This window comes from Malaclemys terrapin, chromosome 1 (genome assembly GCF_027887155.1).
Source record: "Malaclemys terrapin pileata isolate rMalTer1 chromosome 1, rMalTer1.hap1, whole genome shotgun sequence".
Classification (NCBI taxonomy): Eukaryota; Metazoa; Chordata; order Testudines; family Emydidae; genus Malaclemys; species Malaclemys terrapin.
In genome coordinates, this window is record NC_071505.1 from 186907987 (window position 1) to 186928048 (window position 20062).

Sequence of the window (20062 nt, forward strand, 5' to 3'; positions counted from 1 at the left end):
GGAAGCTAGTGAAGACTTTGTACAAAGACATTCGGCATTTCTGCTCTGACAGCCAGTGACCCGCCCGGCCGGGTTAACGGGTCTCTGGGGCAGGTCCCAATGTAACGCGCCGCCCAGAAGCCTAATGGCAAGTCCCTGCTGGCACCGAGCCCGCGGCTCTGCGCAGCGCAGCCCGAGCATTCCAACAGAACAAGGCGGGATCCATTGCTCTACGCTCGCCCCTAAAGAACCTCAGTCGACCGCCGATTCGCCGGATGCTGGAGGACGAGAGGGGGGCCGAGGCTGGTCCTCGCGACGGCAGCTGCGCATGCGCAGCAGCCTGCGCGTGCGTGTGTCCTTCTCCACTCGCGGCAGCGTGAGTCGGTGGAGACTCCACACATGCGCACTCTCTCGCGGAAGGAAGGGGGTGGTCCTGGACCATGATCCCCACCCCGCGGCACCAGCACGTGGGCTCGCACGGGCCCTTCAGCGACGTGTACGAGCCGGCCGAGGACACCTACCTGCTGCTGGACGCGCTGGAGCGGGACGCAGCCCAGATCAGAGACGCAGGGTGCGAGCTGGGGGGAGGGCAAGAACCATCGAGAGGCCGGTCAGCAGCCAATGGGAGCAGCCGGGGGGTGGGGGGGTGGGAGGAGTCAGGGGGCGCCGTGAGCACGTGCAGGGGGCGGGGACAGGCGGTGGCTGCTGGGGGATGGGTCTTTGGGGCGGGGCGGGGCTGTTGGCTGGCTCTCAGTTGGTACAGTCCTGGCGCGGGCGACAGCAAAACGCCCACCGGCTTCAATAGAGCCGGGATTTCACCCTCCCCCTCTACCTCGCTCCCATCCGCCCTCAGCGCCTGCGCCATCGACCCCCCACGTGCTGGGCAGTGCGCGCGGCGCTGTGTGAGCCGCGGATGAAGAATCCCAGCAGGACCCCAGGGGCTGTGGAGCCGCAGTGCCAGTGGGTGCCGCGGCAGAGTCGTGCTGGCCTCAGAGGCTCACGGTGACCCTCCACAGAGCCCTTCTCTCTCTAGCGGCAAGGGTCACAGCCTACTGAGCCATTTTCATCATAAGCCACACAACGGCCAGTGGAGTGGAGATTGACTCATAGACTCATAGACTTTAAGGTCAGACGGGACCATTATGATCATCTGGTCTGACCCCCTGCATGCTGCAGGCCGCAAGACCCTTCCCTGGACTCTGCCATTGAAGTCCCCAATCCTGTGTTTTAGTGACTTCAATCGGCTGAGACCCTCCTGCTAGTGATCCCTGCCCCATGCTGCGGAGGAAGGCGAAAAACCTCCAGAGGCTCAGCCAATCTACCCTGGAGGAAAATTCCTTCCCGACCCCAAATATGGCGATCAGTAATACCCCGAGCATATAGGCAAGAGTCTCTAGCCTGACCCTTGTTGGCCATTATGCTATTCATGTACCATTGCTTGGTTTTCCTTGGCTACTATGTTTTACCATTAAACCATTCCCTCCATAAACTTATCCAACTTAATCTTAAAACCAGATTGGTTTATCCACAGCTCGGTCTGCTGCAGTGGAAGGAAAAGAAGAGGCTCGGATTGCCCTGGTTAGGGTGACCTGCCTTTTCAAAATGCAAAACTGGGACACATGCAGGAGCCCTGAGCCTCCTCTTCCCCTGAGACTCCCCCCCTCCGCTGGCCATGCCAGTGCTGGTAAGAGCCCTCCAGGGAGCCTGGGCTGCGGTGGGGAGCCCTGGACCCTCCACCTGTCCTCGGTGGGGGTTGGGGTACCCAAAAGCAGTCCTTGGCCTGTGTCCCTGCCCCCACTGTGGTGCACTACCAAGGGCAGGTGGAGGGTCTAGGGCTCCCCCCAGCAGACTAGGCTTCCAGGATAGGGTTACCATATTTTGTGCCTCCAAATGGAGGACACTCCACGGGGCCCCGCCCATGCCCCCAGCCCCGCCCCCGCCCCAACTCCGCCTCCTCCTCCCCTGCTTCCTGCGAACATTTAATTCGCGGGAAGCCTGAAGCAGGTAAGGGGGAGTGTGGGGGGAGGAGGCGCGGCCTAGGCTGGCCCCCCGGTGGCTCCAGCCTGGGTCGGCTCGGGCCCTGGGGTGCCGGCCCCGGCCCCCGGCCGACCACCCCCAGCCCGCCCAGCACTACCGGCGGCCCGGCCCCACGACCCCGGACCGGCGCCCGGCCCCGCGGGCCCGGCCCGGACCCCGGCTCCCCGCCTGGCCCTGCGCCCAGCCCGGCCCGGCACTGCGACCCCGGCCTGGCACTGCGCCCCTGGACCCCGGCCCGGCACCGCGCGCCCGGCCCGGCTCCCGGCCTGGCACCATGCCCCCGGCCCCGGGACCCTGGCCCGGCCCCGCACCGGCCCCGGCCAAAGAGGCCCCGGCCGAGCCCTCCCTCCTTCCCGATTTTCCCGGACATGCCCGGCTTTTGGGGATTTCCCCCCGGACGGGGATTTGAGCCCCCAAAAGCCGGACATGTCCGGGAAAATCTGGACGTATGGTAACCCTATTCCAGGATAGCTCTTACTACAGCCTGGCCAGGGCCTCAGGGGAAAGAGGAGGAGCAGGGGGTGGGGCGTTGTGAGTGGGGGGACTAAGGCCCACTTGCGAGAGAGAGACACACACATACATACTGGAAAGAGGCTGGTGCTGCCCCTGAGCCTTGAGCAGGCACATAATGATGTCACAGGGAACCCAGGATAAATGTTGTCCTGGAGTACTTTAGCCTGGCACTGGGACTTGAAATTTACATTTGGGGACTGTCCCGCTCAATTTGGGATGGGTGGTCACCCTGCTCATAGCTCCAAGTAGTTTCAGTAAATAATGTAAACATCTGCCAGGTTTCAAATTACTGTGTGGTAACTTAGTCTTTGGCGTGATGGTCAGTTTTTCCAGGAATGATGTGCCCCAAACATCATTAAACCAGTTTTACTCTGTGAGGAGTGGAATGTTTTTAATTTATTGGAATATAGAATCGGCTAGAACTTGGTTCTGTGTTGCTCCTTTTCATACTCAAAATATCTCAAAGTAAAGTGCATTGCAAGTATAATTTAAGTTGAATGGGATCCATACAATGAAATAATCTTGTTGCTTGTCTTGAAATTTCTATTATTTATACATGTCCAGAGCCAGCTCAAACAAATGTGGCCCCTTTAGAATAGTCACTGGGATATGTCTACAGTGCAGCTGGGAGTGAGCCTCTGGACTCAGGCTAGTGGAGCTTGAGCTAGTGCACTAAAAATAACATGAACATTGCACCTTGGGCAGCAGCTTCTGCTCTCAAGCCCACCTGATCCCTAGATCTGAGCTTGGGTGGCTAGCTTGAGTCTCCACAGGAACCACAACATCCACACTGCTATTTTTACAATGCTCACTTGAGCCCCGCTAGTGCAAGTTTGTCACCAAGTGCATTGTGTAGACATATCCTTGGGATCCCAGTTTCAGTGTGACCTGCTCCAAACTCTTATGCCATGGCTGCTTGGTGGAGGAGGTGGAGATGTGTCTAGAACTGTTGTTTTTGTGTTGTCAATGGATGCTTCCTGTTAACAGAGGGAAGGAAACCTACAATGTGCCCCAGCGGGGGCTGTGATAAGTAGGAAATATTTTGATTCCTCAGGGGACACAAGTTCTCACCAGAGAGCTGTCAGTCAGCACAACGCAGATCATATGGCACACCACTCATCTTGATCTTGAGGGCAGTATGACCAGTAAACTTCATTATTAGTGGGGTCTCCAGTGGCTGCAGGTTTGACAGCATTGCCTGATTCGGGCCTGCATCTGTCCGTCCTAGATATTCTTGTGAAGCGGGTATTTTAATCACTTTGTACTAATTATTTTTATTTAAATTTAGAGTTGAGATCTCCCTTGAAGTAGGAGCTGGATCAGGTGTGGTTTCAACATTTCTGGCTTCCATTGTTGGACCCAGTGCATTGTACATGTAAGTATTATACTACCATTTTTTTAGATTGTTGCAGCTAATAATATAAGAATACTTTGCTCTTACAATATATAGTGCTTTTCATTTCAAAATGTTTTACAGTCACCAAGTATGTAGAGAAGTATTATCTCCAGTTTACAAATGGATTTCTAAAGACATTTAGATTCCTATCCCTCATTGATTTCAGTGAGAGGTTAGACACCTAAATAGCTTAGAAAATCTGGCCCTAAATTACTTGCTCAAGACCACCTATTGGTTTGGTAGTAGAGCCAGGACTAGAGTTCTGAAATTCCTTCTTCCCAGCTTGAGCTCAATCTGTAGTCATGTTGTCTCTACCATGTTTACTCATAACTTGATCCTGCAAACACTTATCTAACTTTACTCATGTGAGTTGTTCTGTTGAGCTGAGTGAAAATACTCACATGTGTAACATTAAGCACAAGAGTTTGCAGTGCTGGGCCTCACTGAGTAACTATTATGCAGTGCCATCGTTGGAAAGGCAGTCTCATTTATAAACACTTGTTTTCACAGACACAATCATTTTAGGCTGAATTTCCAATGTCTGTTCTGAGCCCAAATTTTGTTTAAAAGTCTGGTAAAATTCTCTTGGACTTTTATGAGTTATCTGAGCACAAAATGTAGAAAACTTTGGTATTATAGTATGTTGCATTGCTTGAGAAATAGTATGTGATAATTTAATTCAAGACAATTGTAATGCATCCACAGATGAGGACAAAATTATAGTTATGTCTGAGCATGCAACCTTAACTTTAGCATTTCCTTAACTTTTGAGTACTTAGGCAATCTTAAAGTTTTCTTAGCATAGTGTTATTGTATGAAATTTCATACGTGTTATAGTTACAGTATGAGTAACAAGAATTGTATGTTCTTTTCAAAGCTTGGATGATGATTATTTAGTAAGGCTATGTGTACACGGCAAGATAGGGGTGAAAACAGTGGGTATGTACTCAGCATAGGTCAGCCGTACCTCTGCTGCTGCTACCGCAGTTATGCTGCTATTTATACTTGTGCTAACTGGATGAGAGCTAGCGTGAGTATGTGTGCATGAGCAGGGGAATCACATTCATTCATACACAAGACTTGACGTCACACCACACAATAGCATTCACATTCTTACGTTCATTTTTTAATTATATCTTGTAATGTTGATGTGACATTAATGTTTTGCTTTCAGATGTACAGATATCAACCCTATAGCAGCTTCTTGTACCTTGGAGACAGCTGTACTTAACAGAGTTCACATTCACCCAGTAATTACTGACTTGGTAAGATACAAGTTCCTATAACTGGACCTTCTGATAGTTTTGCAATTCTTACAGTGTACAGTGGGAGGTTTGCCTGTAACCATTCAGGTACTGTCCCTTCACACTGAAAGAAAGACAAGGGGCAATGGATGTGTTTTAATTAGGCCACAGTTTTATTCAGTTAACATATCTGGGATTACCCAACAATAAATTGTACAGTAGGTCATCATTATTTCCTTAATTGTTTCCTCCTACTCGGGAGGGCTGCTGTCAGCCCTCCCCCTTTCTCAACCTGGTCCTAGCTAACCTGTTGCTGGGATCCCACTACCCTCCCCTCGTATGAAGGGTTAAGGGAGGTGGAAAACAGGGAATGGATTGGCTCCCCCCTGTACCTGATGTTAGGAGCCCCTGCCTTCCTTCCCCAGCTACCTTATGGGATGCTTTCCTCTAAATCCACTTCCAAATCCATTTAATCCGAGAACTGTATTCCCTCTGTAACGAGCACTGGACACATCTGTTACTAAGTGGTGACATTTTGACTTAACTTCCTCGCCTACCTCACTGGGTCCCTTATCAGCTGAGGAGAAGATGAAAAAACCTGCCCCACCTCGTCCAATCTGGTGGTGAGGAGAAAATTCCTTTCCAGCTTCAGAAGAAGAAGTTGAGTAGAATCATGCTCACAGCAGATCGTGTAGAAACCAAGTCCTACTCGGATCCCATCACTGGGAGGGTGGGTGTTGCCAGCCTGATTGCAGTGAGAGTATGTTTCTCTGGAACTGTTCAAGGTATGGTTGCCCTCAGGCACATGAAAGGACTGTGTCCCCCTTCTAACCTGGTCCAGCCACTTCCTGTTGTTCCCTGCTCTGTCCTGGTAAATTTCCCCTTCCTCCGCACTCTGCCACCCTGTTGCAAAGGGGGCCCAAATAGGGGCAACAACCCTTCCAGCCAGCCAGCCAAAGAACCCAGCGCACTCAGATGCAATTTACTGCCATATGTTAGTAAGGTACAACAGTCTTTTATGCCACAATATATAAGTATTTGTTTTATTAAATTTGTAAAGTACTCTGGTGGATGACAGTAGCTTAGACTCTGTTGCAAGCTAACAGAAAACTAAGTAAAAACTGATCACAGCGCCCACTGTTCTCTCAAAAACTCATGCAAAAAAAAAAATAGGCTGATGAAAAGAGAGGGACAAAACAGCTGATAAGGGACCAAACTGAATCTGAAAAGAAAATATACTTCAAATGAGACTCTAAATCAGTACAAATATAGAGCAAATACTGTATAATCGGAATGGATTTGAAACTGGGAACACCTGGAGCTTTCTTATTAATGTTGTACCCATAACAGTAATGCTCTGTCAGTGCACAAGTCTAAATTTTTTTTGTTATAAATTCTGTTTGCTAACGATTTAAAAAAAAAAAAAAAAATTCCAAGTGGTGCCTTATGGGAAACTAAGTTTCATCTTTTCCTCAGTAAGCTCTTTTAATTTGTAAAAAATCTTGAGAATTTAAATTTAATGAAAGGTGACAGATTGCCAATAATTAGAAACAGCTGAAATAAATGAACACTTCTTCATTTGGGAATTGGATCGTACACAGAGACCTATGTGAAGTAGCTGATGAACAGCTAACAGATGATAAACTTTTAATCACTTCTGAACTGGGATGGATATGAATCTGTAAGCTAGCTCTTTTAATTAGTATAGGGTTTTTTTTCATCCTCTTACTATTCTGTATCTCTAGTTCATGTTTTAGGACCCTGTTGTGTATGTCATCATGCAATAAACTTATACTTTTACTTGTCCCATTCTGTGGGCTGCCCTTGCACACTGAAGACAGGTTTAGTGCACTGGGACCAGGCATAGAAGCTGAGCTATTCAGAACCAAAGAGGACAATTTAATGCCTTGCTGTGAATGGAAGGTGAAACAGGAATGGTCCCAACTCTACTTATTTTAATTTATAAAAACATGAAATAATCTAACCCTTCCTGTGAGGAATCACTTGCAGTATAGTCATCCTAGAGGAAGGGATGCTTGATTTGATAGAGAAATAATCTAGTTCCCTTATTGAGATAAGTTACTCAACCTTGTAATTTAGCCACTTATGAAACGGATTATTATCTCACAATCAGGACGTTTTTATTATTATCTACTGAGGGATAGCTCAGTGGTTTGAGTATTGGCCTACTAAACCCAGGGTTGTGCATTTAATTCCTGCCGGGGCCATTTAGGGAACTGGGGTAAAAATCGGTCTGGAGATTGGTCCTGCTTTGAGCAGGGGGTTGGACTAGATGATTTCCTAAGGTCCCTTCCAACTTTGATATTCTATGATTCCCAAATAAAGCACCTGTAATTAGCATGTATTTAAAACATTTTGCTTAGTAAGGGTCCTTGAAATATACTTTTTCATATTGTCCATTATTGACATTTGGTTTTGGTAACTAAAAAGATAAGAAAAATAGATGGTGGCAATATGGTCATCTTTTGGTTGGCTGGCTAAATTTATGGGAAATTGCACAGATTTGTGTTTTACTAAATGTTTACCTTGTACTCCTGTCATACAGAAAATAACAAAGAAGTATCTTAGTTAACAGTCTGTTTTGGCTTACGTAATTTTAAATAAGTCAGGTTTCCATAGCTAAGTACAGGACACTTTCTATATCTCCATAGTAGCAGCTGTGTTAGTCTGTATCCGCAAAAAGAACAGGAGTACTGGTGGCACCTTAGAGACTAAGAAATTTATTTGAGCAAAACTCAGGAAAGCTTATGCTCAAATAAATTTGTTAGTCTCTAAGGTGCCACAAGTACTCCTGTTCTTTATATCTCAATGGTGAGATAGTTTGTAAACCTATTAATTTTCTTCCTGTCTTGATAATGATTGATTATATTCAAAGCTTAATCTCTCATTTTAGTCCCATATATGACAAATCTGCAGACTCTCAATACCTATTGTATAATGAGAAGTGGAAATGTGTGTTCCTGCTGTAAATAAAAAATGTAGCTAATAAAAGAACTGCCTGAGTAAAACTAACTTGTTTCCTACCTCAATTTCATCTCTAGGTCACAGGATTGTTACCAAGATTAAATGGGAAAGTTGATCTACTACTATTTAATCCACCGTATGTGGTAACCCCTTCTGAAGAGGTAGGGATCACTGAGATTTGAGGAGATGCAATTTAAAAAAAAAAAAACGTATGCAGCTCAGTGGATATGAAAAATTATTAATTTCTGATATGATAAATTGGTTTGTAACATCCAGTTGTCAGACTACTGTGTCCGGAATTGCAGTTCTTTGAAAAAGTAGTGTGGGGTCATGTGAAGCCAATGGTGATAACAGAACTGTTTGCAGTAAATATGAATCACTCACCTACTGCACTTTCTGCATAAGAGATAAAGGACACTAGTGACCACTGTTCCACAAAATATTGCTCCATCCTTGCCGGGCAATTCTGTAAATCCATGTCTACACAGGGATACTTAGGAATCACTAAAGGTATGACGTCAGGGTGCATAAATTAAAGAATGCTTAATCCCCCATGTCAATGCTCTTATTCAGGAGTAAAGTGGTTTTAGTTCTCTACCTTTGATTAAGGGTTTGTCTACACTTAAAATACTGCAGTGGGGTGGCTGCACTGATGCAGGTGCACTGTGTAGCACTTCAGTGAAGATGCTACCTACACCAATAGGAGGGCTTCTCCCATTGGCATAGGTACCCCAAGAGGCGGTAGCTATGTCAACAGGAGAAGCACTCCCACCGACATAGCGCTGTCTATCCCGGGGGTTAGGTCAGTATAACTACATCGCTCAGGGGTGTGGATTTTCCACGACCCTGGAGCGACGTAGTTATACTGACATAAATGGCTAGTGTAGACAAAGTTACAATGAACTAATTCCACTTCATTCCTGTATGAGAGATCCACTTAGAGGTTTAATCATGTTTTAAATTATGTGCATTGACTTTACACCTTTAGTTGATTTACCTTAACTTTCCTGATTATCTGCATGTAGACAAGCCCTAAGAGATTTTCATTTAGATCTGTCAGATATTTCCCATTGGAATGATTTTCTGGTGGAAAATGCCTTTTTCACAAAATCAGAATTTTCAGGGATGAGTGTCTTAGGTCTCCCCTCCCATGGCAGCCTGCCCAAAGGCTCTTTCTGCCTGCAGGGAGAAACAGAAATTGACAAGAGCCATCCAGATGGGCAGTTGGCAAGCTGAAAAATTCTGTTTTAGTTCTCCCAAAATGGAATTTTTCAGAATTTCTGGCTTGTGAAAAATCTTGAGCTATTTACCTTTTTGTCCAAAATTGGGACTAAATTTTTCCAAAACCTCAACATTTTCTATGGAACAGAAATTCCTTTTTCTGGACTGCTCTAATTTTTGTCTTTCATTTGTATTCTTCAGGACTCTCCAGGCATGTCTACACTGCAATAAAAACATGAACAGGTGGCCCATGTCAGCTGACTTGGGTCGCTGGGCTCAAGCTGCCAGGCTGTAAAGTGGCGTGTGTAAAGCCGAGAAGGGGGAGGTTCCAAGAGCCCAGGCTCCCGCCTGAATCCAAACATCTACACTGCAGTTTTATAGCCCTGCATCCTGAGCCCCCCGAGTCCAAGCCAGCAGACATGGGCCAGCCGCAAGTGTTTTATGGCAATGTAGACATAGCCTTGGTGGAATTTATGTAATACTTTCCTTATGCATCTAGAGGAAAGTATATGCTTTGAATGTTACAAAACATTTCCAAACAGCGTCAACAAAGACCTTCTTTAAATCCAAACAGAGCTCATCTATTTGGAGGATAAGTCTGAAATTTGACTTGTGTGCTGCATGAACTAAACTGCCATGTAGCAATTCTACGACTGAAATTATTTTAATTAAATAAGCTGCTTAGGATAGGGACTGTGGTGATGTTCTTCCTAAAGTGTCATGAACATATATAGCACTCTATAGTCGTCTGTAAACCATTAGTAAAAAAATTCATCTTCCTTTAATTTCTCCTAGGTAGAAAGCCATGGAATAGAGGCAGCCTGGGCTGGAGGCAAAAATGGCAGAGAAGTAATGGATAGGCTTTTTCCTTTAGTGCCAGACCTGCTTTCAACAGGAGGATTATTCTATTTAGTTACAATTAAAGAGAACAACCCAGGTAATAGAATCCTTCTGTTTGCTAAACTATATGTTACTAATGCGTACATGAAAACTATGAGCACAAGACTAAGGTGCTATAGCTAATCAGACATTGCCACTATTACGCAAGAATGGGAAACTTTGAATTGAGTAATATCTCAGAGAAATGAGATGGCCTGTATGTGGCATTAGCAAGTCACACTTGGTTAATAACATTTATTAGGGTGCAAGTACTTTCGGCTAGATTCACAGGGAGGACTTGGTTGAGCATTGCAGCACCCAACTTTTAGGCACCCTTCTGCTAAGTTAGATTCATGATCCCAAGTTAGGCAGTCAGGTTCCCAGTACAATGCACTGTGAGACTTAGGTGCCTAAAAAAGATTTACAGAAGTCAGTATGCTAAACCAGCCAATAGGAAATGACAAGGAGAGGGGTGTGGGCTAAGCCCTGTCTCTCAAAGGAGTTACGTGCCTAACTCTGGCCTTGATGGAGGCACCTCCCTCTACTTGGAATTCATAGTAGTGAACCCTCTCCTGGAGTTGGGTACCTAAGCCAGGTCATCCCTTTTTGAAGAAAAATCAAGGTAGTGCCTCCTTGCATGCCCAGTAGTCCAGTGGTTAGAGTATCACCCAGGATGTTGGAGGCACTGGTTCAAATCCCCACTCTGCTGGATTGGGAGCAGGGACTTGAACATGGGTGTCTCACTTCCCAGCTGAGTGCCCTAACCACTGGACTTTAGAGATTCTCTCTTTTTCAATGAATAGTTAACTATTTTATACAAAGTGGAGAGGAGAAGAGGAGAGACTGAGAGAAGCCCACCCCAGACTAGCCCATTGCCCAACAGTTAAGGGACTGATGTGGGAAACCCACATTCAATTCCCTATTCCACTGTAGGCAGAGTGGGGATTTGAACCCAGGTTTCCCACATCCTGTGTGAGTACTCTAACTATTGGGAGAAAAGTGTGTGGGAAGGGCAGCACTGCCTCTTCCTCAACTGTGTCTTGTGCAGGGCCCAATCAAGTAGATGTGCTCTATGGCAGCCTCTGACCATGAGTACTGGATTATGCTCTGCAGATGAGCTAAGTGAGGGAATGCTTTCTTTGAGAATCCTGCTCTGGCTTAGGCATGAGTTAGGTGCCAAGCTGCTTGGTGGTGGCAGTGCTGAGGCAGCTAAGTATGTGCCCATTGGCTGAAATTTAGGCACCTTGGGGACTTCACTAGTGAACACTGAGGTGCCTAGGGACTTTAGGCTACTACAAGGTTAGGTGGCAGCTGAGCCGGGGTATGAGGTTCTAAATTTTTGCTTAGACACTTTACATGACAGCTCCACTTGTAAATCCTACCCTTTCTGGCGGTTTTTACTGTAGGGTTTTCAAATTAATTTGTGTGCTGTATACACATCCTTCTATCAGAGCTTCTGCCTTTATAAAACCTTTCATAAAACCTTCTTTGTTCAAGCCACTACTTACTTAGTATATACAGGAAAAAATACTGTCCATTACAACACTGACCCAAGTAGTATGGGAAATATGGGTTTCATCTGCTAAAGTGAAACACTGAAGTGTAGAATTACTCCAGGGCACTCCCACGTTTGAACATTTTCAGACAGGGCTCAAATATCAGATTTGCAATTGTACTCTGCTGGAATTTTACCAAAAAAACCCCAATTTTTTCCCCTACTGTTACTCACACCTTCTTGTCAGCTGTTTGAAATGGGCCATCCTGATTATCACTACAAAAGTTTTTTTTTTTCTCCTGCTGATAATAGCCCACCTTAATTGATTAGTCTCATTATAGCTGGTATAGCAACATCCATTTTTTCATGTTCTCTGTTTATATATAAAATCTTCCTACTGTATTTTTCACTGCATGCATCCCATGAAGTGGGTTTTAGCCCACAAAAGCTTATGTGCAAATAAATTTGTTAGTCTCTAAGGTGCCATAAGTACTCGTCCTTTTTATTAAGTACTTGAAACCTGAGTATAGTGCTGAAACTTTTTTTAATTGAAGCAGTTAGTTAAGATAGGAATATTAAATCATTATACTATGATTCTAACTAATTTGCAGTTTCAGTATAACTGCACTTAACTCATTTTGGATTTTGTGTTAATATATAGAATATTAAAAGCATACACACACTTAAACTTTGAGCACACTTTTTAATCTTAAACTTATTTACCAATTCAATTAAGTACTTAGTATATTTTTCAGAGACATTAAAATCCAACTTTTCCACTAGTAGAAAGCCAAGTTCATTTGGTTTTGTTGGATGACTGCTTTAAAAATTGTTCTAATCACCTAAAGGAGCATGATGGATATTTTATGAGCCTATGTTACCTTTTGTTTTGTAATTTGCTTTTAGCAAATAAATTAGTTTAAGACAGAATGGGCTTTTTAGGTGGTGATTAACACAAACTGAACTGTAATGCTGTACATTTTTAATTACAGATGAAATTTTGGAAACAATGAAGAAATATGGTTTAAGAGGTACTAGAGTACTTTCTAGACAAGCAGGAAGAGAAACTCTCACAATTCTCAAATTCAGCAAGTCCTGATGACTGCTCTTAAATCTTTAAACATCTTCAGCAATGGAAGTTAAACACAAATGGTGTTACAATGGTCAGGCTATTTTGTGACTATGAACTATAACAACAGATTTTGAAAAAAAATTATCCTGTCTCCTGATCTTTACAGGAAAATTAGCAAAACTTTCATTGTTCCCTTAACCTGGCCATCAACCCACTGTGATCTGTAATGAGGGTGGGGGCAGTTGTTTCTGGACTTGGTTTTCTATGTAGCATAGTGGAACTGTAGCTGAAATATAAACTTTAAAATGGACAGTCACACTTTAAAATGAGGAAATTCACTGGTATGTATTTTGTTTTATAACTGGAATATTTTTATGTGATCATATATTTAATAATTATTAACCTTTGTCATTCATTATGGGTTCTCAAAATAGTGTTCTTGCTTTAGTACTTTGTCTTATGGTACTTATTCTGTAGAGATATCTGGTTTAAACTAGTACTTAAGAAGCCACTGATCTTGAGGTTAGTGGCCTGAGTCTTATATTTTGCCTTTGTTGCAGAATCACCAAAAGCCTAGTGCATAGAAACTAATTTTGCTTCCATAGTCAGAACACTCTTGATCTTATCTTGCTACTGTGTTATTGCTATGAATATTCCAACAGATGTACCCAATATGGAGTTCTGCTATATGTCATCCAGGGTCTTTAAGCTAAATGCTATGGGTTAATAAACCATGTAAAAAGTTCAGTTCAGTTTAATCAATTTTACAAAATTCTTTTAGGGTAGAGACTTTTTTTAGACTATAAAAAGGAAGGTTTAGTTAAAAAGTATTTTCAGTAGAGCCTGGCTGTCACAGTATAGAAAACTAACAAGTGACAGTTCTTTATGAAGCACGTCCATATATGACTATGGTATGATACCATTCTTATATTAACGCACCATAAAATGTACGGGAGGGAGACTTGTATGGTCTGATTATCTCCCTATATTTAAGCTTCTTCATTTTCAGTTTAAACCGATTTTTACGGAAAAATTCCTGGGTTTTACAAAAAGTATTACTTTTTTTTTCTGATTTTCACCCTATTTTTGTATCATTCAAATATATAAAAAATAACTTGTTTTGTTGGAAAGTACATACATCTGTGTGTATATGCAAAGCTGCCTGTTGAAGTAAGGCTATGTATTAGTCAAGAAGATACACACAATAAACAAACACACACGCAAGCTCTGAAGTTTGTGTGCATCTGAACGTATTGATGAATCTCACGTCCACCACATACACATTGCAAGCTGTTAGCAGATAACGGTTTAAAGATTTGACACACTAAAATGGGAAGAAAAAAATCTATATCAGAATACATTTCAGAACACAAGGAAGTATTTGAAAGTTTTTAAAAAAACAAAAACAGGAGAAAAGGATGAAGTTGAGGGTATGCGCTGCAAATGGTGTGGCCCAGTTATTAAAAGTAAATATTTATAGGCTAATAATTCCAAGTCTACAACAGTAAACTGTTTATTCAAATGAAAAATTTTATTGTTTTCTTAAACTCACAGGTGGCATTGTGTTTTGAGTTCTGTTTTAGTTCTGCTGCAAACCACATTGATGAACGAAATTCAAAGCATTAATATACTGAATACTTTTCCCCCCTGACTTTCTGTCCACCACAATAAACCCCATTATTTACCCAGAAAAGTTATTAATAGTTTTTTGTGCTGATTTTCACTTGCTTGTGTTTTTGTGGTAATACTTAGTTGCCAGGAAAAATTAAATAAAATAAAAACTGAAAACAAAGGGCTCTACTTATATATTCAAGAATAGCAAGTTTTCTAGTCCATAATTTCCTTTCTGCTAGCGGAGTCTCCCACAATTCTGAGAAGTATGGGCTATTCCTCTCCTGCCTGCAGTTCAATGCTATAATGCTGCTCTTACTGATCAAGCTCCCATCTCCAGCTTACACCAAACTATTTATTCCAAATGTGTATAAAAACTCATAGAATGATGAGTAACAACAGTTTCAATGCCAGCCAGTAAACCTATGAACAGTAGGCTAAGTGGCCGACAAACTGTAGATATAAAAATTTAATTTTGTCCCTTTGCTACAAAGCCATCCAGAGAGGGTATAATTATGGGAGACACTACTAGCAGAAATGAAATTATTGGGTAAGAAAGGAAGGGGTAAGGTAGTAGAATGAGAGAGAAAGTCCTCCCCCAAAATTAATTATCAAAATGGCAAATTATTTCTGGATCACTGCATATAGTAAAAGAGGCCACCTTATAATGTCTAATCAAGGTTTTAATTGAAGACTATGTTGTTGCTCAGCAGATACCCTGAGTGGAAGCACAGTCTCTGTGCGCATGAAGATCCTGTGGAATGTGCCTTGATTCCATCAGGAACAGGTTTACTTGATGCCTTGTATGCCTCTACAATACATAACTTGATCCTTCTGGCTAAAGACATTTTGGAGACCTGTCGTCCTTTGGACTTTGGGTGAAAGTAGACAAACAAGGGGCCTGATCTTGTTGATTCATAGCACTCAAGATAGATCTTTTGTGCTCTGCAAATATCCAAATTATGCCACAGATTTTCTGTAGGCTGCTGTGGGTTTGGATGGGAGGTCAACCTCCTGTGAGTCATGGGAAGGTAAGTTTACTTTTGGCAAGCAAGGCTCTGGGATCCTGAACACCACCTCATCATCATGGAACATACACCAATGTTCATTCATGGATAATGCTGCTAACTCCGAGGCTCATCTCACACACATGATAGCAACCGAATACAGGTTTTGATGTATAGGTACAATGGTGTGACCAGTGTCAATGGTTCAAAAGGTTTAGTCAGGGCTTTCAGCACTAGTGGTCGGTCCTATTTAGGAAATATTGGTCTGATTGCAGCTCTGGCCAGTTGACTGCTCGGAGAAATCTGGATACTTGAGGATTGTCTGCCAAGGAACCCAAGGACACTGCGTGTAAGATCCTACTTATGGTTGACACCTGGCGTGCTATGGTGCTGGGCTGGAATCCCTTGTCTATGCTGTCCTGAAGAAAGTCCAGAATAGCTGGGACATCAGGTCCCTGGAGGTTTTGTTGTTTTCCTGACACTACTACCTCCTGTACAGATGGAGGAGTAAGCCTTTAGTATTGAAATCTGTGTGGAGGAGAGGAGTCTCGCAATCACTTTGGTGGGTAGTCCAAACATGATTGTTTCCTTCTCAATAGCCATGCTGTCAGTTGTGAACTGTCTGCATCTGGATAGAGATGAGGACCTTAATGAAGGATATCCGGTCTCCCTGGTGAATGCAGTGTGGGGATCCTAATGCCAAGTGTACCAGATCTGAAAACCATGGTCTCCTTGGCCAGTGTGGAGCTAAAACTGTCACCATTGCTTCTGCTCACTTTATCTTCTGAATCATCTTTCCAAGTAGTGGGAAGTGGTGGGAATGTGTAAAGCAGGTTTTGTAGCCATCTGTAAGAGAGTATCCATCCCCAGCAACCTGGCATTTGCTTCCTTTGGTGAAGTACTTCAACAGCTTTCTGTTTTTGCAACTGGGAAACAGGTCAACTGCTTGGATGCTGTGTTTCTGTCAGTTCAGATTGAAGTTTTCCTGGTTGAAACAATGTTCTGAGTTGTTGACTGTGCATCTGCTGAGCCAGTCTGCCTCCAGGTTCAATTGTCCCTTTGTGTATATTGCTCTTATGGAAAAGAGGTTTTTTTCTGCCCCTTCCATTATCTACATTGCATATATGAGTAGAATTGAGCTCCAACTTCTCCCTTGGTTGTTAAGATATGCCACAGTGATAATGTCATCTGACTAGATCAAAATGTAGATGCCCTTGAGGTGGCTCTGAAAACTTTATAGGGCTAGCTTGACATCTCTGAGCTCCTGGAAATTGATGCTCTGATTCCTTTCTATGGAGCTCCAAGTGCCTTGTGCTGTTCTGTGTCCCAGATATAATAATATATGGCAATATACCTAAGTCCATCTCATAGAACTGGAAGAGACCCCAAAAGGTCATCAAGTCCAGCCCCCTGCCTTCACTAGCAGGACCAAGTACTGATTTTTGCCCCAGATCCCTAAGTGACCCCCTCAAGGATTCAACTCACAACCCTGGGTTTAGCAGGCCAATGCTCAAACCACTGAGCTATCCCTCCTCCTCCTCATTTGGCATGAGTACCCATGAGTCTGGAAGGTACATGAGTAAACTCTTTCAGATGTTCCTTGGGATTACCCACCATCTGAGGGAGTCCAGTACCTGGCTTGGGACCCGCACCTGATCCTGCATTCCAGTGAATGGTTCCATACTGCCAGGAGACACCTGATGTGGGATCTTGCCCAAGGAGTAATTACTATATGTGAAAACAGCAGGCCCAGTATATGCAGACACTGAGCTATAGCTGACCTTGTGTTTCTTGTCAACATACTGTATATGTTAGGTTCTGTATTTTCTGGAATCTGTCCACTGATGGGTAGACTTTTGCTATAGAAGTGCCTGTGTCCACTCCCAGTTGAGCTATCCTTGTGGTATTTCATTGATGTTTATCATGAAACTGTTCTTAAAGCAGTCTGTGTCTGGATTGTGGTCCTGTGAGCGGCTACTTTGGACAGAGCTTTGATCAAAATGTCATCCAGGAACGGAATCAAGTGAGTGCCCCAAGTCTAGCTATGCCCACCACCAGCACCTTGGTAAAGACAAGGACAAATGGCAGAGTTTTGTGTTGGTAGTAGTCTGTCATCTTCTTTTTCGTCTTTACCTTGTCCCGTCAATTGGGGTCAGCAGCTCTTGTTCTTTGCGAGCACTTTTGTCAAGTGCGTTTTCCAACCTGATGCCAGCCTTCCTGTCCTCCTTCAATGTCTCAAACCACGTTTTTCTAGGTCTTCCTTGTGGTCTTTCTCCTGTGACTATGTGGTCTTGTACTCTCTGGCCAACATATCTCAGATCTAGTCTCAAATGACCCAGAGATCTCAGTTGATACTCCCTCAGCTTTTCTCAAGGCACTATGTGGGAAGTGGAAGGGTGGAACTGGTCCTTTTTGGTAGTGTTTTCTACCACAACGTTATCCAATTTTTCCCCAAACAGCAGAGTCTCTGAATTTAGATGAGCACAGGATTTGTTTGGAAGGTGCATCTATGGGCATAGACAGATATAGCACCCAGCTGTTAAGCTTGCTGCCATGACATTGGCTGAGAATCTCATTGCATCCATTGATGCATCTGCCACAAAGACTGGATCTAGGGTTCTTTTCTAACAGTAAGCTGGAAGTCATAATGGTCCTTTGTTATACAGCCAGGACAGCATGGCTCTTACAAAACAGGCAGTGGCCTAGGACACTCCAAGGTCTACCAAGAAGCTTTGAAATACCTTCTGTGGCTGACTTCTGCCTATCTATCATTTATATCTTCAGGAAAGAAATCCCTTTTGGATGGGATTATCATATACTTTTGCTAATGATGCTAGCACAGCATTGATCATTGGTATATCTGTGATGGTAGTTTTTGGTTCTTGCAACTTATAGTATCTAAGTACATACCTGCTTATGCGCTTACCCTTGTCAAGGGTTCCTATTCCTCCTTGATCACATCTTCTAAGGATGGGTGCAGTAGGATTGCTGTCTCAGGCAGTGATTTGGAAAGAAGATATTTGTCCTCAGATGCTTGTTCCAGAGTTGGATCTGGATGGCATATGCAACCTTTCTGCACGTGTTGTCAAACTTATCAAGGGGAAAAAAAAACCTTTGCTGCTTTTTTTCTAAGCCCTTCTCAGAGCCTGAATCTGAGATCGCTCTTTCCACAGTAGAGATAGTGAAATCAGAGGATGAATACCTGGGTAAGATTTACATTTTTTCTTACCCTTTTGGCCCTGTGTGTCTGCTTTGCAGGAATTGCTACACAACAGAGGTAGTGGTAACTTGCAGCTATTTAGTACCTTCCCCCTCTAGATATGTCTCCCTGTTCTCCCCCCAAATCCTCATTGGATGGGGTCTCATTGTGACAATCCTCTGATTCATATTGGAGAGAAGGGAAGCTGGGTAGGAGCCCTGCTGCATCATGTCTACCCTGACATTTACCCCCTGAGCTGGCCAGATGGTGAATTGCTCATCTTTGGATTCTCTCCCAAATATATTCCATCGCCTCTGCTCAGTTTTCCTGTGTTGGAGTTGCAGCTCTCTGGGCCAAGGTGAGGACCTAACCTTACTGTTTGCTTACTGTGGCACTGCAAGGGTTGGCTAGCTGTGAACAAGCAGGGCATAATTCACCCTCTGAAGATCCTATAAATGCTGCATCACCTATAGAACACCGCTTTGATGTGGCCTAGTGTTTATAGGTAGGGCCCTACCAAATTCAAGGTCCATTTTGGTCAATTTCAAGGTCATAGGACTTTAAAAATCATAAATACCATGATTTCAGCTATTTAAACCTGAAATTTCATGGTGTTGTAAAAGTAGAGGTCCTGACCCAAAAAGGAGGTTGGGGGGGGGGGGGGGGTCGCAAGATTATTGTAGGGGAGATTGTGGTACTGCTCCCCTTACTGCTGCTGGTGGAAGCGCTGCCTTTAAGGCTAAGCAGCTGGAGAGCGACGGCTACTGGCCAGGAGCCCAGCTCTGAAGGCAGAGCCACCACCAGCAGCAGCGTAGAAGTAAGGATGGCATGGTATGGAATTGCCACCCTTACTTCTGCGCTGCTGCTGGTGGAGCGCTGCCTACAGAGCTAGGTGCCTGGCCACCAGCTGCTGTCCTCTTGCTGCCCAGCTCTGAAGGCACCACCGAAGTAAGGGTGGCAATACCATGACCCCTCTAAAATAACCTTGACACCCCCCCCCCACAACTCCCTTTTGGCTCAGGACCCCCAATTTGAGAAACACTGGTCTCCCCTGTGAAATCTGTATAGTATAAAGGCACAAAAAAGACCAGATTTCATGGGGGGAAACCAGATTTCATGGTCTGTGATGCGTTTTTCATGGCCGTGAATTTGGTAGGGCCTTATTTATAGGTCATTTCTGCCATATTTTTGGGGTGAGAGGGAGGCCTGCAGTTGCAATTCCAGGTGACTGACACCACATCACTATATACGTGATGAAGAAATATCCCATCTCTCAATTGTGACTGACGCTGAACTACAACAATTGACAATAATGCATTTAAAGTTAGAAAAAACTATGGGGGTCGAGCTTAACGACAGACTGTTCTCAGTCCTTGAGATATTTTGATAAAATGGGATTAGAACTGCTAGACGTTGTTATAACT

General features: G+C 43.9%; 1 protein-coding gene and 1 long non-coding RNA gene across 6 annotated transcripts in view; one reads left to right on the forward strand and one right to left on the reverse strand.

Moving 5' to 3' along the window:
* The window catches only part of LOC128847966 (uncharacterized), a 150433-nt gene extending 149843 nt beyond the window's left edge, over nt 1-590 (reverse strand). For all 4 annotated transcript variants that reach the window (XR_008446967.1, XR_008446965.1, XR_008446966.1 and 1 more), the window contains exon 1: nt 501-590. This is a non-coding gene — a long non-coding RNA (uncharacterized LOC128847966). The remainder of the gene's footprint in view (nt 1-500) is intronic.
* Nucleotides 310-14514, forward strand: N6AMT1 (N-6 adenine-specific DNA methyltransferase 1). Of its 2 annotated transcripts, none has more exons than XM_054047676.1 (6): nt 310-589; nt 3818-3904; nt 5100-5190; nt 8232-8315; nt 10171-10312; nt 12742-14514. In XM_054047676.1, the coding sequence occupies exons 1-6, from the start codon at nt 420-422 to the stop codon at nt 12846-12848; spliced, it is 681 nt and encodes a 226-aa protein (XP_053903651.1). In that variant the 5' UTR covers nt 310-419; the 3' UTR covers nt 12849-14514. The 2 variants fall into 2 exon arrangements, with proteins under 2 accessions (XP_053903651.1, XP_053903656.1); XM_054047681.1 differs by having other exon boundaries at nt 312-550.
* Nucleotides 14515-20062: the final 5548 nt, after the last annotated feature.

Excerpts from the sequence above, each read along its gene's own strand:
- N6AMT1 (XM_054047676.1), top strand. The coding sequence starts at position 420 with ATGATCCCCACCCCGCGGCACCAGCACGTGGGCTCGCACGGGCCCTTC. Across the intron at positions 590-3,817 it reads CAAGAACCATCGAGAGGCCG|AGTTGAGATCTCCCTTGAAG; the intron begins GTCAGCAGCCAA and ends ATTTAAATTTAG. Across the intron at positions 10,313-12,741 it reads AATTAAAGAGAACAACCCAG|ATGAAATTTTGGAAACAATG; the intron begins GTAATAGAATCC and ends TTTTAATTACAG.